The 21,055-nt window shown below is 30.5% G+C and overlaps 2 protein-coding genes across 4 annotated transcripts in view; one reads left to right on the top strand and one right to left on the bottom strand.

Annotated features, from left to right (window-relative positions):
• LOC114326133 (fatty acid hydroxylase domain-containing protein 2) overlaps nt 1-21,055 on the top strand; it is a 97,442-nt gene that overhangs the window by 39,501 nt on the left and 36,886 nt on the right. The window lies entirely within an intron of this gene.
• On the bottom strand, nt 9,544-19,652 carry LOC126885319 (uncharacterized). The gene is made up of 6 exons (XM_050651845.1): nt 19,025-19,652; nt 15,901-16,002; nt 15,742-15,840; nt 12,446-15,641; nt 10,809-12,015; nt 9,544-9,995 (listed from the first exon to the last, which is right to left on the bottom strand). Exons 1-6 carry the CDS (start codon nt 19,270-19,272, stop codon nt 9,886-9,888), a joined length of 4,962 nt encoding a protein of 1,653 aa, XP_050507802.1. The 5' UTR covers nt 19,273-19,652; the 3' UTR covers nt 9,544-9,885.

The following is a 21,055-nucleotide window of genomic DNA, read 5'->3' as shown; positions in this document are numbered from 1 at the left end:
GGGCAAACGAACAGAAAACTTAATTCTTTTAGGCTATCGACGAGGAGGTATTATCAAAAAAAAAATTTAAAACAGTGTTTCTCGGTTACTTTTGAATCGATTTAGCTGAAAATTGGTACACACACTAAGTAAAGCATTTAAAAGGGTATGACGCAGATCGGAACCCAAAATTTTCTTAAAAAATTTTCCGACAAGAGGGAAAATTTTAGAAAAATTGTGATCTGATAATGTGTGTACATACTCCTTGAACAACGACAAACATCGTTCTGTATTTTTTTTCTCGAATTAAAAAAAAATTTTCAGCGCATGTATCAGGTTATAAGTAGCTATATTTCAAATCAAAAAATCTAAGGGCCCGACATAAATAGTGGGGCACATCCAAAGTCGGACAAAAAATTTAATTTTTATTAATAAACTATACTTTTAAACTATTCTGGGTTCGTGCATCCCTTATCTTTACAACCATTTTTCCGACAAAAGTAGTAGGATACAAGTAATTATACTCTTAAACAAAAAATGTAATTGTCTGACAAAAATGTTGGGGCAAACGAACAGGAAACTTAATTCTTTTAGGCTATGGACGAGGAGGTATTATCCAAAAATATTTTAAAACAGATTTTTTCGGTTATTTTTGAATCGATTTAGCTGAAAATTGGTACACACACTAAGTAAAACATTTAAAAGGGTATGACGTAGAGCTGTACCCAAAATTTTCCCAAAAAAATTTCGGACAAGAGGGAAAATTTTAGAAAAATTGTGATCTGATAATTTGTGTACATATTCCTTGAAAAACGACAAACATCGTTCTGTAGTTTTTTTTCTCGAAATAAAAAAAAATTTCCGACACAAGTATCAGGTTATAAGTAGTTATATTCCAAATCAAAAAATCTAAGTGTCCGACAAAAATATTGGGTCAAATCCAAAGTCGGACAAAAAATTTAATTTTTATTAATAAACTGTCTTTTAAACCTTACTGGGTTCGTGCAACCCTTACCTTTAAAACCATTTTTCCGACAACATTAGTAGGTTATAAGTAATTATATTCTTAATCAAAAAATCAAAGTGTCGGACAAAAATATTGGGGCAACTCGACAGTCGGACAAAAAATTTATTTTTATTAGTAAAATATACTTTCAAATTATTCTGGCTTCGTGCATCCCTTATCTTTACAACCATTTTTCCGACAAAAGTAGTAGGTTACAAGTAATTATATTCTTAACCAAAAAATATAATTGTCTGACAAAAATGTTGGGGCAAACGAACAGAATACCTAATCGTTTTAGGCTATAGACGAGGAGGTATTATCAAAAAAAAATTTTAAAACAGTGTTTCTCGGTTACTTTTGAATCGATTTAGCTGAAAATTGGTACACACTAAGTAAAGCATTTAAAAGGGTATGACGTAGATCGGAACAAAAAATTTTCTTAAAAAATTTTCCGACAAGAGGGAAAATTTTAGAAAAATTGTGATCTGATAATTTGTGTACATCCCCCTTGAACAACGACAAACATCGTTCTGTAGTTTTTTTTCTCGAAATAAAAAATAAATTTCCGACACAAGTATCAGGTTATAAGTAGTTATATTCCAAATCAAAAAATCTAAGTGTCCGACAAAAATATTGGGTCAAATCCAAAGTCGGACAAAAAATTTAATTTTTATTAATAAACTGTCTTTTAAACATTACTGGGTTCGTGCAACCCTTACCTTTAAAACCATTTTTCCGACAACATTAGTAGGTTATAAGTAATTATATTCTTAATCAAAAAATCAAAGTCTCGGACAAAAATATTGGGGCAACTCGACAGTCGGACAAAAAATTTATTTTTATTAGTAAAGTATACTTTCAAATTATGCTGGCTGCGTGCATCCCTTATCTTTACAAACATTTTTCCGACAAAAGTAGTGGGTTACAAGTAATTATATTCTTAAACAAAAAATATAATTGTCTGACAAAAATGTTGGGGCAAACGAACAGAAAACCTAATTCTTTTAGGCTATCGACGAGGAGGTATTATCAAAAAAAAATTTTAAAACAGTGTTTCTCGGTTACTTTTGAATTGATTTAGCTGAAAATTGGTACACACACTAAGTAAATCATTTAAAAGGGTATGACGTAGATCGGAACCCAAAATTTTCTTAAAAAATTTTCCGACAATAGGGAAAATTTTAGAAAAATTGTGATCTGATAATTTGTGTACTTACTCCTTGAACAACGACAAACATCGTTCTGTAGTTTTTTTTTTCGAAATAGAAAAAAATTTCCGACACGAGTATCAGGTTATAAGTAGTTATATTCCAAATCAAAAAATCTAAGTGTCCGACAAAAATATTGGGTCAAATCCAAAGTCGGACAAAAAATTTAATTTTTATTATTAAACTGTCTTTTAAACTTTACTGGGTTCGTGCAACCCTTACCTTTAAAACCATATTTCCGACAACATTAGTAGGTTATAACTAATTATATTCTTAATCAAAAAATCAAAGTGTCGGACAAAAATATTGGGGCAACTCGACAGTCGGACAAAAAAATTATTTTTATTAGTAAAATATACTTTCAAATTATGCTGGCTTCGTGCATCCCTTATCTTTACAACCATTTTTCCGACAAAAGTAGTAGGTTACAAGTAATTATATTCTTAAACAAAAAATATAATTGTCTGACAAAAATGTTGGGGCAAACGAACAGAAAACCTAATTCTTTTAGGCTATCGACGAGGAGGTATTATCAAAAAAAAATTTTAAAACAGTGTTTCTCGGTTACTTTTGAATCGATTTAGCTGAAAATTGGTACACACACTAAGTAAAGCATTTAAAAGGGTATGACGTTGATCGGAACCCAAAATTTTCTTAAAAAATTTTCCGACAAGAGGGAAAATTTTAGAAAAATTGTGATCTGATAATTTGTGTACATACTCCTTGAACAACGACAAACATCGTTCTGTAGTTTTTTTTTCTCGAAATAAAAAAAAATTTCCGACACAAGTATCAGGTTATAAGTAGTTATATTCCAAATCAAAAAATCTAAGTGTCCGACAAAAATTTTGGGTCAAATCCAAAGTCTGACAAAAAATTTAATTTTTATTAATAAACTGTCTTTTAAACCTTACTGGGTTCGTGCAACCCTTACCTTTAAAACCATTTTTCCGACAACATTAGTAGGTTATAAGTAATTATATTCTTAATCAAAAAATCAAAGTGTCGGACAAAAATATTGGGGCAACTCGACAGTCGGACAAAAAATTTATTTTTATTAGTAAAGTATACTTTCAAATTATGCTGGGTTCGTGCATCCCTTATCTTTACAACCATTTTTCCGACAAAAGTAGTAGGTTACAAGTAATTATATTCTTAAACAAAAAATATAATTGTCTGACCAAAATGTTGAGGCAAACGAACAGAAAACTTAATTCTTTTAGGCTATCGACGAGGAGGTATTATCAAAAAAAAATTTTAAAACAGTGTTTCTCGGTTACTTTTGAATCGATTTAGCTGAAAATTGGTACACACACTAAGTAAAGCATTTAAAAGGGTATGACGTAGATCGGAACCCAAAATTTTCTTAAAAAATTTTCCAACAAGAGGGAAAATTTTAGAAAAATTGTGATCTGATAATTTGTGTACATACTCCTTGAACAACGACAAACATCGTTCTGTAGTTTTTTTTCTCGAAATAAAAAAAAATTTCCGACACAATTATCAGGTTATAAGTAGTTATATTCCAAATCAAAAAATCTAAGTGTCCGACAAAAATATTGGGTCAAATCCAAAGTCGGACAAAAAATTTAATTTTTATTAATAAACTGTCTTTTAAACCTTACTGGGTTCGTGCAACCCTTACCTTTAAAACCATTTTTCAGACAACATTAGTAGGTTATAAGTAATTATATTCTTAATCAAAAAATCAATGTCTCGGACAAAAATATTGGGGCAACTCTACAGTCGGACAAAAAATTTATTTTTATTAGTAAAGTATACTTTCAAATTATGCTGGCTTCGTGCATCCCTTATCTTTACAACCATTTTTCCGACAAAAGTAGTAGGTTACAAGTAATTATATTCTTAAACAAAAAATATAATTGTCTGACAAAAATGTTGGGGCAAAAGAACAGAAAACCTAATTCTTTTAGGCTATCGACGAGGAGGTATTATCAAAAAAAAAATTTTAAAACAGTGTTTCTCGGTTACTTTTGAATCGATTTAGCTGAAAATTGGTACACACACTAAGTAAAGCATTTAAAAGGGTATGACGTAGATCGGAACCCAAAATTTTCTTAAAAAAATTTCCGACAAGAGGGAAAATTTTAGAAAAATTGTGATCTGATAATTTGTGTACATACTCCTTGAACAACGACAAACATCGTTCTGTAGTTTTTTTTCTCGAAATAAAAAAAAATTTCCGACACAAGTATCAGGTTATAAGTAGTTATATTCCAAATCAAAAAATCTAAGTGTCCGACAAAAATATTGGGTCAAATCCAAAGTCGGACAAAAAATTTAATTTTTATTAATAAACTGTCTTTTAAACCTTACTGGGTTCGTGCAACCCTTACCTTTAAAACCATTTTTCCGACAACATTAGTAGGTTATAAGTAATTATATTCTTAATCAAAAAATCAAAGTGTCGGACAAAAATATTGGGGCAACTCGACAGTCGGACAAAAAATTTATTTTTATTAGTAAAGTATACTTTCAAATTATGCTGGCTTCGTGCATCCCTTATCTTTACAACCATTTTTCCGACAAAAGTAGTAGGTTACAAGTAATTATATTTTTAAACAAAAAATATAATTGTCTGACAAAAATGTTGGGGCAAACGAACAGAAAACCTAATTCTTTTAGGCTATCGACGAGGAGGTATTATCAAAAAAAAATTTTAAAACAGTGTTTCTCGGTTACTTTTGAATCGATTTAGCTGAAAATTAGTACACACACTAAGTAAAGCATTTAAAAGGGTATGACGTAGATCGGAACCCAAAATTTTCTTAAAAAATTTTCCGACAAGAGGGAAAATTTTAGAAAAATTGTGATCTGATAATTTGTGTACATACTCCTTGAACAACGACAAACATCGTTCTGTAGTTTTTTTTCTCGAAATAAAAAAAAATTTCCGACACAAGTATCAGGTTATAAGTAGTTATATTCCAAATCAAAAAATCTAAGTGTCCGACAAAAATATTGAGTCAAACCCAAAGTCGGACAAAAAATTTAATTTTTATTAATAAACTGTCTTTTAAACCTTACTGGGTTCGTGCAACCCTTACCTTTAAAACCATTTTTCCGACAACATTAGTAGGTTATAAGTAATTATATTCTTAATCAAAAAATGAAAGTGTCGGACAAAAATATTGGGGCAACTCGACAGTCGGACAAAAAATTTATTTTTATTAGTAAAGTATACTTTCAAATTATGCTGGGTTCGTGCATCCCTTATCTTTACAACCATTTTTCCGACAAAAGTAGTAGGTTACAAGTAATTATATTCTTAAACAAAAAATATAATTGTCTGACAAAAATGTTGGGGCAAACTAACAGAAATCTTAATTCTTTTAGGCTATCGACGAAGAGGTATTATCAAAAAAAAAAATTTAAAACAGTGTTTCTCGGTTACTTTTGAATCGATTTAGCTAAAAATTGGTACACACGCTAAGTACTACAATTAAAAGGGCATGACAAAGAATTATACACAAAATTTTCCAAAAAGATTTTCCGACAAGAGGGAAAATTTCGGAAATTTTTTTTAAAATTTTAGAATGTTCTCTACAAGGCGGAACCCGACATCCGACGCCCTGAAGGGCACTAAGGATTATGAGAAAGAAGAAGAAGGAATGTTCTCTACGTTACGTCCTTATAAATATTATAAGGTGTATTTCTACAAATTTTCAGTTTGATCTATGTAGATCTAACCGAGAAAAATTGTTTATAGTTCGCTTTGGTCTCCTTGATGCTTATTATTTTTTTATATCCCAGAGAACGGCTGTTCCCGTACATGCGACACTATATTATACAAGAAATTTTCGATTTTCTAAATGTGACTGAATTGAAAAAATTGGGCCAAATCCAATCTTAAAATATAGGCAAAGAGATATATGTCAACCATCCATTTTGGTCCAAGGGTGTGGATTTTACGTCCCATTTAGAGTCTGTTTTTCGTTCTCGTCCCCAAAACTTCCAAAAATTTCGAAAATTTAAGTCCGACTTTACAGCTTCTTATAGTACTGAACATTACCTTTCCAAAGCATGTTTAATTTTGAAAATTCTTCTCTTCTTCTTCTTCTTCTTCTTCTTCTTCTTCTTTCTTTTATATAGACATTACTATGTCTGTTTTTCAATGTGCCTCCAGTAAGTTGTCATTCCACCTTTTTCGTGGTCTTCCCACTGATCGTCTTCCTATTGGGGAACCTTCTCTGACCGTCCTTACTACTCTATTTGTTGTCATTCGGCTTATGTGGTCGTTCCATTCTACTCTTCTGCTTTTCACCCCATAGGCGTAACCAGGGGGTGGTTTTGGGGGTTATAACCCCCATTTTGGATGTACTTTGAGCTCTATACGCTTAACACAATTATTATTCCATACCCCCAGAGACCTTCAAGTAGACGTAACTCCCCCTTAGGATCATCCTGGTTACACCTCTGTTTCACCCAGTTATTAATGTTGTCCACCTTGCATCTCCTTCATATATCTGCACTTCTAACTCTATCCCACAGCGTCTTACCATCGATTTTTGGCAATGTTTTCATCTCTGCTGTTTCTATAGCATTCTTTTTGTCCTTTCTGTATCAGGTTGTGTTTCTGCCGCGTATGTCATTATTGGTCTGATGACTCTTTTGTAAATTCTGCCTTTCACTTCTTTTCTGGTGTTTTTATTTCTCTATATTGTTTCATTCAGGCAACCTGCGGCTCTGTTTGCTTTATTCACCTGATCTTCCACTTTTGTTTCGAGCTTTCCGTAGCTGCATAGTGTGATGCCTAGATATTTAAACTCCATGACTTGTTCTATTATTTGACCCTCCAGCTCTAATTTACACCTTATTAGATCTGCTGTTATAACCATGCATTTAGTCTTTTTTAGGGAAATTTACATGTTAAATTTTCTAGCGGTTATATTAAATTCGTGCAGCATACGTTGTAAATCATCTTCACTTTGAGAGATTAGTATTGCGTCGTCTGCATAGCAGATTATTTTAAGTGGTTTTTCTCCCATTTGGTATTCTTTTTTTGTTCTTACTTTTTTTATTATTTCGTCCATGATCAGGTTGAACAACAGAGGACTCAGGGAATCTCCCTGTCTTATCCCATTGTCATTTTGAAAATTGTATATACCATTCAAAAGTTACCGATCTCAGAAATTTTATTCAATTTCTATTTAAAAAGGGAAAAATGTTTTGTATGTGTGCATGTTTGTGGAAAAGTTATACCGATCTGAATTTCTTTTCTATGTTTCAAGAGGGGGTCAGGACCGATTCAGAACCGGTATAGCTTGTGACTTTCGACCACCCATAAGCCAGCTATAGGACTTGGTAGGTACAAAACGGCATATTTTTTGGGGGTATATATCTTGGGTTCAAGGAGAGACAGGAAAACCGAAAATACACTAGTTGTAGTGGTTGCGACGCTAAATTTAATAGAGCAATCAAGTTCATTTACCGGTCATTCCAATATTTTTTTATTCTATTTCGTATAGTGTATATTCGATGGACACTAGATCATTTGAGAGATAATGGTAGAAAGACGACCATTTATCTTAACTAGACCAGGGCGCATCTGTAAAAATATTAGTACATTTGGACGTTGAGAGGTGACTCAAATTTTTTTGCAGAAATTGCTTGAAAATAAATCAAATAATAATATTTGAGTTATCCTCCCTCTCAAAAAGGTCCGGAACATTGTTTAAATAATCAAAATGTCAAGAATTGAAGGAAAAATTCGATTTTTTTCTTCGTTTTTGATTATAACTTTAAAAGTATTCATTTCCGAGAAAAGTTGTAGTGACATAAAAGTTGCGTAATTAAATTTCCTACAATATAGAATTGGTTAAAAATTTAAGAAATAGTCACCCTTGTTGCAAAATAGCAATAATTATGAAAAAAAACATACAAAAACAAGTATTCGCATTTTACGTTTTTCAACCATTTATGCTACACTTAAGACCTCCATATTTCACCCTGAAAAATTTTATGATACAGTAAAACAACACTGTAAATTTCATTAAGATCGGTTCAATAGATTTTGCAAAATAAAATTTGCAATCCAGTTTCATAAAAAAAATTCATTTTTTCAAAATGTTACAGGACTGAAAATAAAGCAGATAGCAAGTTGAAATTTTTTTTTGCGTATAGAAGTGTACTATACCTTTCATTTGCAATTTTGCAAAATTAAAATCGCTTAACACCACGGCGTCAGGAATTTTTTTAAATAAACATTAATTATTGGTGCTACGCGCAGGTCAGCGGATAGGTTGCTCTGATTGGGCATTCCAATGACCTTTGATAATGATTGATACATTTTAATTATTATGACATTTCGATATAAATAAATAAATTTGTTTATTGCAAAATAAAAACACATACTCTATCCTTTGAAATAACACTTTTATTAGCAAAAACTTTCTTTGTTCATATATTTTAACTTAAATAATAAAAGTTTATTATTTTTAAACATATGCAATTGTTTAAACAATATTTCACAAACAATAATAAAATAAGTTTGATTTTTGTGGAATTAAAAAATTAAAATACAATAAAATATAGAGTAAGAAAATAATATATTAGATAAAGATTGGAAGAAATTTTGGTGGAAATCAACCTGTGTGAATCAAACACCGCTGTCCTGCGCGTAGCACCAAAAATTATTGTTTATTTCAAAAATTTTCTGACGCCGTGGTAATTAATCGATTTTAATTTTGAAAATTGCAAATGAAAGGTACAGTACACTTCTATAAGGAAAAAAAAATTCAACTTGCTATCTGCTTTATTTTCAGTCCTGTAACATTTTGAATTAATGAATTTTTTTTCCGACAGCAATATTGCAAAATTTATTTTGCAAAATCTATTGAACCGATCTTAATGAAATTTACAGTATTGTTTTACTGTATCATAAAGTTTTTCTGGATGAAATATGAAGGTCCTAAGTGTAGCATAAATGGTTGAAAAACGTAAAATGCGAATACTTGTTTTTGTATGGTTTTTTCGCAATTATTGCTATTTTGCAACTAGGGTGACTATTTTTTAAATTTTTAACCAATTCTATATTGTAGTAAATTGAATTACGCAACTTTTATGTCAGTACAACTTTTCTCGGAAATGAATACTTTTAAAGTTATAATCAAAAACGAAGAAAAAAATCGAATTTTTCCTTCAATTCTTGACATTTTGATTATTTAAACAATGTTCCGGACCTTTTTGAGAGGGAAGATAACTCAAATAATATTATTTGATTTATTTTCAAGCAATTTCTGCAAAAAAATTTGAGTTACCTCTCAACGTCTATCTCAAAACAGATCCGCCCTTGACTAAACGTGGAATCGAGAAACAATACATTTAAATTCATACATTTAATTTATAAATAACTTTGAAAAACTCCTGATACAAGAATAAAAAAATTGCTAAACGCTGTAAAAATAAGTGGCGCATACAATATTCCAGCTACAAATGAGCATGATTATGGAAACATCTTTTAAAATAAAACTAGAATTTTATTTTCGATCAAAATGAAAATACATTCTTGCGCCACGTAATATTTATATCAGTTCATTTGTAGCTGGAATATTGTATGCGCCACTCATTTTTACGGCGTTTAGCAGTTTTTTTATTCTTGTATACATATACAATGAAAAAAACATCAAATATTATGTAACAAATAATTCTTAAAAATACATAAATTGTTGATTAATTATCGTTATCTTCAAATTCTGAATCTTCAGATAGGTACAAATTTTGTTCATCTTCACTCTCATCGGAAGACGGCTCCCCCTCATCCTGATCATCAGAAGTGGAAACTAATAAATGAAACATTTTATTAAAAAAAAAAGTAATGAAAACTGTTAGACTTATTAAACTAAAGCATTTTTCCCTTTAACTACTCGCGCATCATGTCATAACATAAGTACACGCGTGGCGTACTTTTTGGCTTGGCACCACTTAAAAGCAACGGTTTTGTTTATTTTTTTTTAAATACACTTAGTTGTTTGTTATTAACCTTAATCGGCATTAGCGAATGCTTTGAGTTCCTTCTCAGTAAGTCAATTGGGATTTCAAGCTGGAACCTAATCAAAAATAAAATTATTAATATAAAATTTTTTGAAACATGATTTTTTTACATGAGAAAAAGTTTTGTTTATAAAGAAAAATATATTTTGTGCCATAATGACTAAAAAACAATTATTGAAAGAATTACGTACATTACTGCAATCATGGCGTATTTTGTACACCACCATAAACAACAAATAATAAACTGGTAATTACGGCTTTCTCAGAACGCCGATTCCAACGAAACTAAAACCAATTGTAAAGCACATTCCAGTGATAGGTTAGATAGATAAACTAGGTCAAAAATTAATTTTTTAAATATATTTTCAGTAGAATTCTTATATCTGGCGTTCAAAATACGCCACCGCGTGTAGTTAAAAGTTAAGTAAAATGGACTTAATGCAAGTAATTGTTTCGATTTTTTAAATAAAAATGGTTTAATTTTAAAATTCTTTAAAATATCAAATTTTAAAATATAAAAAAGCAGAAAAGCAGACATACAGAGAAAAACCTTAATATCAGCGTAATAGATTAAATTTTTAATGTAATTATAAATATATTACCTGAATGAGCAGCTATCTCTCGGAATGTGGGACACTGCTCGCCATCGAACCAAAAAAACTCAAAGCTGCCATCGATATTTAACCACCCGCACTCTTGAATATCAAGGTCTGTAGGTCGCCTCAGGTGAGCATTGCACCACACGTTACTGATATAAATGGTTCGTTTTATATGTTGCAATAACTCTTTTTTGGTTGGTGGAAGATTTGATGCGTCGAACCCTTTTAGGTTTTTTCTCCAAATTTTGTCATTTTCATTTTTATTTTTATATTTTCTTTCAAATACTTCGAATCTGCCTTTATCGATATCATTTTTTGTATTTAAACTATATATTTGGCATACATACTCTTCAATAGATTTAAATACTTCGTGTTCTGTATCCAAATATTTCGGCACCGTTTCTAGTAGCTGCATAAAAGCATCTTGATACGATTGTTTTTTTTTTAGTATGGCAAATGGTCTTTTTTTCCCTTTTCTGTAAAAAGCTGGATTAAAATCATTACCCGTAAATATGTGACAAACGGTTAGGGCTCTTGCTAATTTGTCACCTAATCCTTGGTAAATTTTATTCATATTCAAATACTCTCTTTTTTTGTTCGAACACATATTTACCGTAATTTGAATATCTGCTTTTAAATATTTCATATTTGCAAGAATAATTACTGGTATATCCGAGTCAGTGCAATGGACTTCAACGTTGTAATTATTAGGCAGTTGGCATATGTGGTACATAATCTTGGTATCTGCTTCTTCGTGAAAGCAACATAAGTTGTAATCTGTAGTTTTTTTAATATGATTTTCATGTACTTGGTAAGAGTAACAGGAAGTTCCATAACTTAACTTGACTATTTTATCTTGGCATAAAATAACAAAACAATCATCAGTCCAATCATCGATTAAAAATTCAACGAAACTTTCTTTGAAATTTTTACTTCTTAACAGTTTCCCAAAATCAGAGGGTCGCTTATTGTTTTTATGCACGCTATGAACGGTATCATCCTCTCCTCTTTGGCGGTGTTCATAATCTTTTATACTTGGATCGTTGAATTTGTCAAATATAATGTGGACTTCTTTTTTATCTGATACCAACAGCTTAAAAATATACATTGAAATTTTCCCGTATGTATTAGGTACATTTTTCAATGTGTGGAGCAAATAGAAGCCATCGTAGATATGGATATCGGCTTTCGGAGGATTGCCATTCTCTTCCTGGTAAATTAAAAAGTTTATTGTTAATAATTGATTTTATTAAACATTTATATTAATTTTAATTTTTTTAAATACAGTACAACCTGCCACATCCGTACCCGCTCATATCCGGACCTCCCCATATCCAGGTGGTTCTGCCGTCCGTATCTACCAAAATCCCCGGAGAAAGGCAGTCCTGCTGTTGGACAATGCAACCGACCCAAAAGAACTAAAATATGGCGAAATAATGTATTGTAGAATCTATAAAACGTGTCCATCGACGAACGTTATTGACAGCGCTGATTACTGAAATATATGAAGGAGAAAACGTTTCAGAGACTATAAAAGAAGTGGTTTTGATATCCGGATTTTTTCATATCCGGATCGGTCTGTCGCCACATTGATCCGGATATGGCAGATTTTACTATACTTATTTCTTAAAAAGGTTTACCTGATATGACTTCAACTCCTCGAAAATCACTGATTTTTGGGTTTTACAAATAGATCCGTCAGAGTGGCATAAAGAAAATGGAATAGGCGTCAGCGGATATTTCAACGCTTCTTTTAGATCTATATGGCTTTGCAGCGACGCATACAATAATCTTCCAAAAATGTCTCTTTGAATGGTAACTTCTTTGACTTTTCCATTAATTTTTACTTTTTTGACACATTTTGAAGCAAAATTAACAACAGTGTTTTTTAAAATAGCCTTGTCAAACCTTTCTGGGTCTATTTGAGATTCAGTAATAAATTTAATTCGTTGCAGCTCTCCTGTAGTTTCAATATTAGATAAGAATGTGTAAATATCTTCAGATACTGATTGCCCTGAAGATATATTGTACAAATTCTCTTGAGATAAATTGCTTGAAAAAGGATTCGTACATTGCTGTATTATAGTTAACAAATTTTCAACATTTTTATTGCTGTGACAGATAGAAGATTTCCTTAAATCTTTGGTTATATCATCCTTTGAATACAAATTGCAGAAATCCATTAATTTCGAAATCATGTTAGTACGCAGTGAATGGGTAATAGCCCATTTTTGCCGAGCACCCACAGAATTTGTCATATTTATAATGCCTGATGATCTAGAAGCAGCATGTGCATTTATAGTCTGTTCTAGTGTTATGTCGATGGGGTTTCTTGAAAATGGCTTTGTGGTCCTTCTTATGCCAAAGAAGCAATCTCCGTACTCTTGTATCAAACCAGGATGAGTTTCTTCAATCTTTTCTAATTTGTTTAAATATATGGTTAAGTATCTGGCATAATTTTGATGATTGAAAGCGAAAAAAATGTTTGTCATTTTTTCCAAGACATATTTGTAAATGTCAAAATTAGCAGTTCGGATACTAAATTCAAGCATTAGGTAATAATCTATCAATTGTATGTACATCATAAAAATTTGAGGTGTCTTTCCATGGTTCCCTTGTAAAGTATCTTTCTTAAATTGTGCATAATCTTCAAAAATTTTGTGACATAATTCATTATTTATCACTGGATTTTCATTTTCATTTTCTGAGTAATGTTTTAAGTAGGTTTTAATTGTTTCTAAATCATACTGTTTATTTTCTAAAAAAAATTCTACGTGCAATAGTTGAAGTGCAAGTGAAATTATTGGATGAATTTTACAGCAGCGATTAAAATGTTTACCAGTAAGAAATGTATTTATAGATCCATTCGCTAAAACTTCGGCATCAACAAGCATGTTTGTTAAACCACATCCATTAATGAATTTGCCTACAGCTTTAAAAAACGATAGCATAATGTGAAATGATCCTAAATGAATAAATAGATTTTTGAATTCTTCTTCAGCTGATTGAATTTTTAAAGCTATTTTAGCAATGGCCAAATCATAAGTAACATTGAAGTATTTTTTTCCACACTCAGAAGCAATTTTTAAGCTAAGACGCATTGTTTCTTTTATGACTCGTGGATCTGTAGGAGAATCATTGATTTGGGTCAAATAATCTATTTTTTGAATAGTTGAATTATCGTTAGAAATCTTTGCATTGTATCCTACCCACATAGGTACATTCTGTAGATGAAGTTTGTGGGAAAAAATCCAACAAAAGTTTATTTGTTTGAAAAGTAAAACGCACTTTTCGTTATCTGAAGTTGAAGATGTTTCTACGCCTTGGGTATTATCTTCATTTATAAATAATTCTTCGTTACTAGTAGGTGGATCAGTGTTCGTAGATTCTAAACTTACAGTAGTAGTTGGATTAGTGCTCGCAGATTCTTTATTATTTGAGATAAATTCAGGACGTTTTTGTTTCGTTGGTGGTAAATTTTCAGTTTCAAACGACTCAAAAGATCTTTTTCTTCGATTACTTTTATTTCGAAGATTCAGTGCTAAATTTTGTTCCTGAACGTTTGAGCTGTTATGGGATTCCTGAGCAATCAAATGGTTAGCTGCAGGAATATCCTGATAAGCGATTCCAACTGTATCATGAAGTGTATTTTTGCCTGATTGTGTTTCAACGAATCTATCATAATTATCCCAAGCGACTCCACATGCTAAGGAAGAAGTCGGAATTATGCCCGAAGGACACGTTTGTCCATTCGCAATGCACGAGTAAGCTGCAGAAGATTCTAATTCCGCTAAACCTGAATAGCTGATTGAATAACCGCACCTATTTAATATTTCCATTACCTTTACATTGCCAGTAAGACTTTTCATTGACATACCAAAAATAATTTGTTTACGAGGCTTTATATTACCTTTGGTAATGGAATAAATCGAATCGGATGCCAAGCACGCGGTTAATCTTTCGATTCTTTCGGTCTCTACTTTAGTTCCACTCAATGCCGTTTTCCAGAACACATTCAGCCAATTTGGAATGTCGCATTCACCCTTATTTAGAGCTTCAGCGTCAAGAAAATCTGGTAAAGGCTTTTTTTTAATTTGCAAGATTTTTTTTCTATATTTAATTGCAAATTCACGACATTCTTGCTCAAAAATTATGTCAAGGATTTCATCATCATTGATATTTTCTAAATCCGTATTCACTGACATAACAAACCATTTCTTTGAAAAATATTCAAACTTAATTTTTTTTTTCAGATGTATTTCCATATATTGTCTTAGAGTATTAGTCGTTATCAGGTTTTCAGGGAAGTCTTTTCCTTCAGACTCATAGACTTCTTGCAAAAATAAAATGTATATATCTTGCAAATAAGTGACAGAGAAAATTTTTGATTCGCTTACAACTTCCTTTTCAATATACTGAATCAACTGTTTACGAGCAATCTCGTTGTAACCACGTGTATCTGTCCAAATAGTTGTAGGTGGTTTGTTTGTATAAGCTTTAAAATTTGAAAAATATTTTAAACTGCATCTTTGATGATAGAATAACATAATATTTTCATTATTTACTTCTTCGTGAATTGACATTAGCATTTCTACATCATTCATTTCAGTTGCGTAGCTTCGAATTCTATCAAAAAATCTGATTTTATGTTTTGTTTGGCTACAATATAATTTGCGTCCTTTCCATTTAATACTTATGTTTCCACAAAAAAAACATTTTTCTTGACATTTTTGTTCATTTTCAACGATACTATCATCAACAATGTCATTATCCACCTCCATTTCATCTGCATTTTCAATGTCATCTTCATCTCTCGATAATTGTTGTCTTGTACATCTAAAATTACAATTGTAATTAAAACAAAATATTATTACATAAAAATTTAATGTACAAAAAATTGTTAAAAAATAAGATTTAATAATTAAAAAATACTCACTTAACAGAAACATTAACTGGTTCCAAATTAATTGCTGCCGATGAAAAAGACGAGTTAGTCGAATAATCTTCAGTCGATAAATATGACACTGCTGCTTCACTGCAATATAATTTTATTACGTAACATTTATATAAATATGTATATAAATAAAAAACATACCAAACCAACCATGAAGTGGATAAATTTGAAGAATTTGTTTTCAAGTTATCTGCTTCATCAACAGACGAAATTGTTGCACCCACTGATGTTGAGGGAGTCTCACTTAAAAAAAAGTATCATGTAAACATGTTAATTAAAACAAACTTAAAAAACCAAATAATATTGAAGTATCTAATGTTTTGAAACTTATGTTTCTTTTTGTTTAATTAAAAATGTGATCTTAATAGTACTTCAAAATACTTGACTTTTATTTTATTTTTTTTTTGGAAATAAGAACAATATGAATTTAAACTAACAATATGAAATATTACATTGAATTAAAGATTTTTCCTTTTTTCTGATACCTTAATGAACATAAAAAATGTATGAGAAAAAATAAAAGTGGCGTACTTTTTAATTTTTTTTCTTCAATACTTTGTATACCTACGGCTTTTTTGGTCAATTTATAGTATTTTATGAAACAAGACATATAAGTAAACAAAATATAACATTATAAGATTTATTAAAATCGGTTCATTCGGAGAAAACAGCTGAAATCTTATTTTTGGGGGGTAAGCTATCGATGTAAGGCTTAGGAAAAGGAAACGTTTAAATTTGGGAAATAACGACCACCCTAATGTATATGCAAATATGCACCATGTATACTGTGAAAAGTTACTTAATACATTTTATGTATGGGGAATATCAGAGGTCATTTTATGCTTTAATTCGGGAATTTATGAAACCTATGCTGGGTTATAAAGGGCGATGTCAGAAGATACCCTGCATAAAATGCAACGCCCAAATTTTTGGTTTTTATATTTTTATAACACTTTTTTCTAACAGGGTCCAAAATGCACGTTTTTGATTAAAGCCGCATATCACGAGAATCTACATCGATTAACCTTTAATTTGAGCGTTTATAAGTTTAATTTCGTTGAATTGTTATTGCAAAAATAGCCTTCAATTTTTTGTGAGTCACATCAGCCGGAGGGAGAATTTCCCCACCACCATGCCAATATCTCGGCATGCCGTTGCTCGAAAAAACGTATACTATATTTATTTCTTGATAAAAAATAGCTTGTTTTTTTTGAATGCCGCCAGTTTCATTTTTTAATTGTTGAACAAAGTGGCAGCGATTTAAAAAAAATGGCTATCTCAGCCCCTATTTATAAAGAAAATTTAACAACATTTTTAAAGCAATAAAAAAGGGTTATAAAAATTTTTTTAGATTGTTTTTAATTTTATATGAAAATATAGGTATTCAAAAAGAGAATTCAACTTAAATTAAGTACTGCGATTTTTTTCAAAAAGTTATGGCCCTTTACATTATTTTTCGTCTTGGAATAAATAAATTATCAGATTTTAGCAACAAATTAACCGATTAATGACCGATAGGTATTTATGGTTAACATTTGAACTTTATTAAACTGTTAATTGAAAATTTTATGTATAATCAAAAAACAAAGATAAGAGAAAAGAAAAATTGCTGAAAATTATCCAGGGTTTTTTGAATCATAGCAATAAACAACTAAATTATAACACAAAACGTGTAGCATTTAATTGGTTATTTAATTTTAACAAATAAAATGAACTGAAAAAAAAATTAATTAATTCATTTGAAATAATCAAATATTATCGGAATTTCGAAATTCAAAATTAGTTAGATTTGTTTTTAACAGCAGAAGAAGAATATTTAAACAAAAAATTGCAATTTCCAATAAATCCGAATTATAATTGTTTATTATAAAGTGACATTAATTCAAACATTGTTTTAAAAACAATACCTTTACTTCCGCTTGATTCGTGCTACACGTGCTGAACCTTTATTTTATCTGACGAAAGGTCACAGATGGTGTCTTCAGGATTTTATAGAAGACAAGAAGCGAGTGTATTTTTTTTGTTCAAACTAGACATAGGATTCCTCATTATATTCTATCTATAATAAAAAGTCCATGTGTAGTTTCCACGTCGCCACACTGTAAATTATATAATACATTATACGCATAGGGGTTGTGTGATAGCTCAGTCGAAAGGTTTTTCAATTCTCTATTCACTAATATAAACTTATTTATACAGGATGCCCAAAAAATGTTGTGAATTAAATTAATTGAGACAAAAAGAAGAATGTACGTAATTTATTTAATGCAAAATACGTTTTACTGCTGTCACAAAACCGAAAAAAATGTTAATTTGAAAAAAAACATTGATTTTCTCTTATAGTCAATGTTAAAGCTACCACCCACCTGCCACTTGGGAGTTTGAACATCTAGTTTAAGCGAGAAACAATGTTTTTTTGTGATATAAATGTTTTTGCGTTTTTTCTAACAATAGTAAAATGTATTTTGAATGAAATAAATTACATATTATTATTTTTATTGTGTGATTTAATTTAATTAAAAAAACATTGTGCACTCTGTATAAATAATTATGTTAATGTTTATCTTAGTGAATAGAGCAATGAATAACCTTTCGAATGAGCTATCACACCACCCCTATTCTCATTAAAAAAATCATCGATTACGTCATCACGCCCAGATAGATGACGTCACTAATATGAGATATATGCCAAAAAATTATAATTTACAAATAAAAATCGACCTATTTCAGGATTTTTCTCCAGTCTCCAGTTCTCGAGAAAATGAATTTATTCCAACTCAAACGTCCTCACTGTGTAATACTTTTTCGTCAGACGTTTTCTACGTTCAGTCCGTGCCGCCCCAACCAAGCGTGTCTTCAAAATTAATATCATTTGCTTATTATTATCACTTTTAATATTTTATATAAATCCCAAACAAAATTAATCACTTTGAATATTTTGCATAAACCCCATCTAAACAAATACGCGTTCTTGAATTTTCTTTAAAACATTTAAAATATTATTTAATAAACATACAAATTTGCTATATTTTTTAACAAATTTTATAAATTAATATACTTTCATAGTTGAACCAGAGGTACACATCTCTGATTGAACACACATGTATATTAACATTCTATAAAGTTATACCTTAATATAAAATAAATTATACCAGAATAAGCATTTAGGTATACACGAAATGTGAAAAAGAAAAATAGAAAAAAATTTAATTACAAAATAATATTGCAATTAACAATTTAAAGAAAATATGATAAAAATTCTTACCTTTCAGGAAGAAGAAATTGTTTTTTAACAATAAATTTTTTATAACATTGTGAATGATATCCTATTTCATTATTATCCCAATTTTCTGGCAATTCAACATCATTCCATTGATGCTGATGTTGTTGACGGGCTTTCAAAGATGTAGTACATGACAACCACGTTTTATTAGAGAATTCTTTTACTTTATCCTGGATACCTTTAAAATCTTTTGTTTGGGCACTTAAATGTTTACACAAAAAACACTGCATTTTTATTTATTTAAAAAATATATTAAAGCCACTATACTATACAACTACTTTTTCTATTGTCATACAATATATTATGTCAATTATGATTTCACTACCTGGATCATAATGAACTTCATTATGATACAGATTTTCATTACGATACAGATTTTTAACCAATAGAATCGCGATATGGCATTCGCGATAAAGGTGGCACACTCGCAGTGACCAATGTCGAGTCAAATGCATACGCTTTGACAGTTCTCTATATGTAAACAAACTGACAAACTAGGTACTTAATTTGTTTGCTTTACAAAATTAATAAATTTGAATACAGGGTGTTTGGTAAAGATTGGGTCATAGCTTAAACTTAGATTTCTGAGCTTAAAATAGGTCGATTTAAGCTAACTTACCTTAGTACGAAAGTTGATAATAACAACCGAAATACAGGGTGTCAAATTTAATCTTTTATTATATTTATTGTTGAATATTTCCTGACAGGCATAGGATAATGACACAAAATTTGGCAAGCGGGAGTTTTTTCGGATGAGAAAACTAAATTTGCTACCAAAAATGATGTATTACCCAGAGGGCGCTACGTACGTCTTTCAGCGCCAATTTAATACGTTCAATTTTTTTTTCCCCAACTGTACATACTTTTTGAATCAAAACTTTTATTTTCTGAATATTTTTGCTTAAAAAAGGTATACTACATTCATCTCGCTAAACTCAACTGTTTTTGAGATAGACGCATTTGAACTCTGCGATACAACATAATTTTTTCCATAATATCGTTGTAGTTACACCCGAAAAACCAACTTGAAACCATAATAATTGTGCCAGTTTTCATTTTTATGTCAGTGCATCGCAAATTCCATTTGAAGAAATTGCAATACGTTTTTAAAAAAATTTTATGGTTTTAAGTTATTTTTCGTCTTTAACTACAATATTATGCAAAAAATTATATTGCCTCGCAGACTTAAAATGCTTATCGAAAATGTTTATCTCGAAAACGGTTGAGTTTAACGAGATGAATATAGTAACCTTTTTTAAGTATAAATGTTAAGAGAATAAAAGTGTTGATTCAAAAGGTATGTAGAGTGAGAAATAAAACAATTGAATCTATTAAATGAGCGCTGAAAGGCGTATGTGGCGCCCTCTGGATAATATATCATTTTTGGTGGCAAATTTAGATTTATTGTCCCGAAAAACCCCTGCTTACCGAATTTCGTGTTATTATCCCATGCCTGTTAGGAAATATTCAAGAATAAATAAAATAAAAGTTTAACTTTATCACCTTGTATGTAGATTATTATCAACTTATGTACTAAGGTAAGTTAGCTTATATCGACCTATTTTAACCTCAGGAATCTAAGGTTAAGCTATGGCCCATTCTTTACCAAACACCCTGTATATGTACACTCTGGACCAAAATTAATCAACCACCTTAAAAATGGGTTATTTTTGATGGTTTGTATTTTATAAACCTCTTGTCCGATTTAAGTGATTTTTTCGTAACATTAGCGCCTTATTCTTTAGCAATATCCCTGTAGTAATATTGTCGGTACACACATAATTTTTATTGCAAACCTAGTGTATGAATCAAACTGTGTTTTTTCTCAAAGTTCGCATCACCCCGTGGAATATTCTAGCATCTCAACATAGCTCATAGCCTCATTCCTTCTCAACATTCAGTTTTTTCATTAATTCGTTTATGTTGGATAATAAAAAAGTTAAGGACTTTAAAAACTAGCCATGTTTTTCATAGACAAAGTGTGTTTTTAAATGGCAAACTTTAAGGAGTAAT

Source organism: Diabrotica virgifera, chromosome 5, assembly GCF_917563875.1.
Source record: "Diabrotica virgifera virgifera chromosome 5, PGI_DIABVI_V3a".
Lineage (NCBI taxonomy): Eukaryota > Metazoa > Arthropoda > Insecta > Coleoptera > Chrysomelidae > Diabrotica > Diabrotica virgifera.
This window is presented reverse-complemented; position numbering and strand designations above follow the sequence as displayed.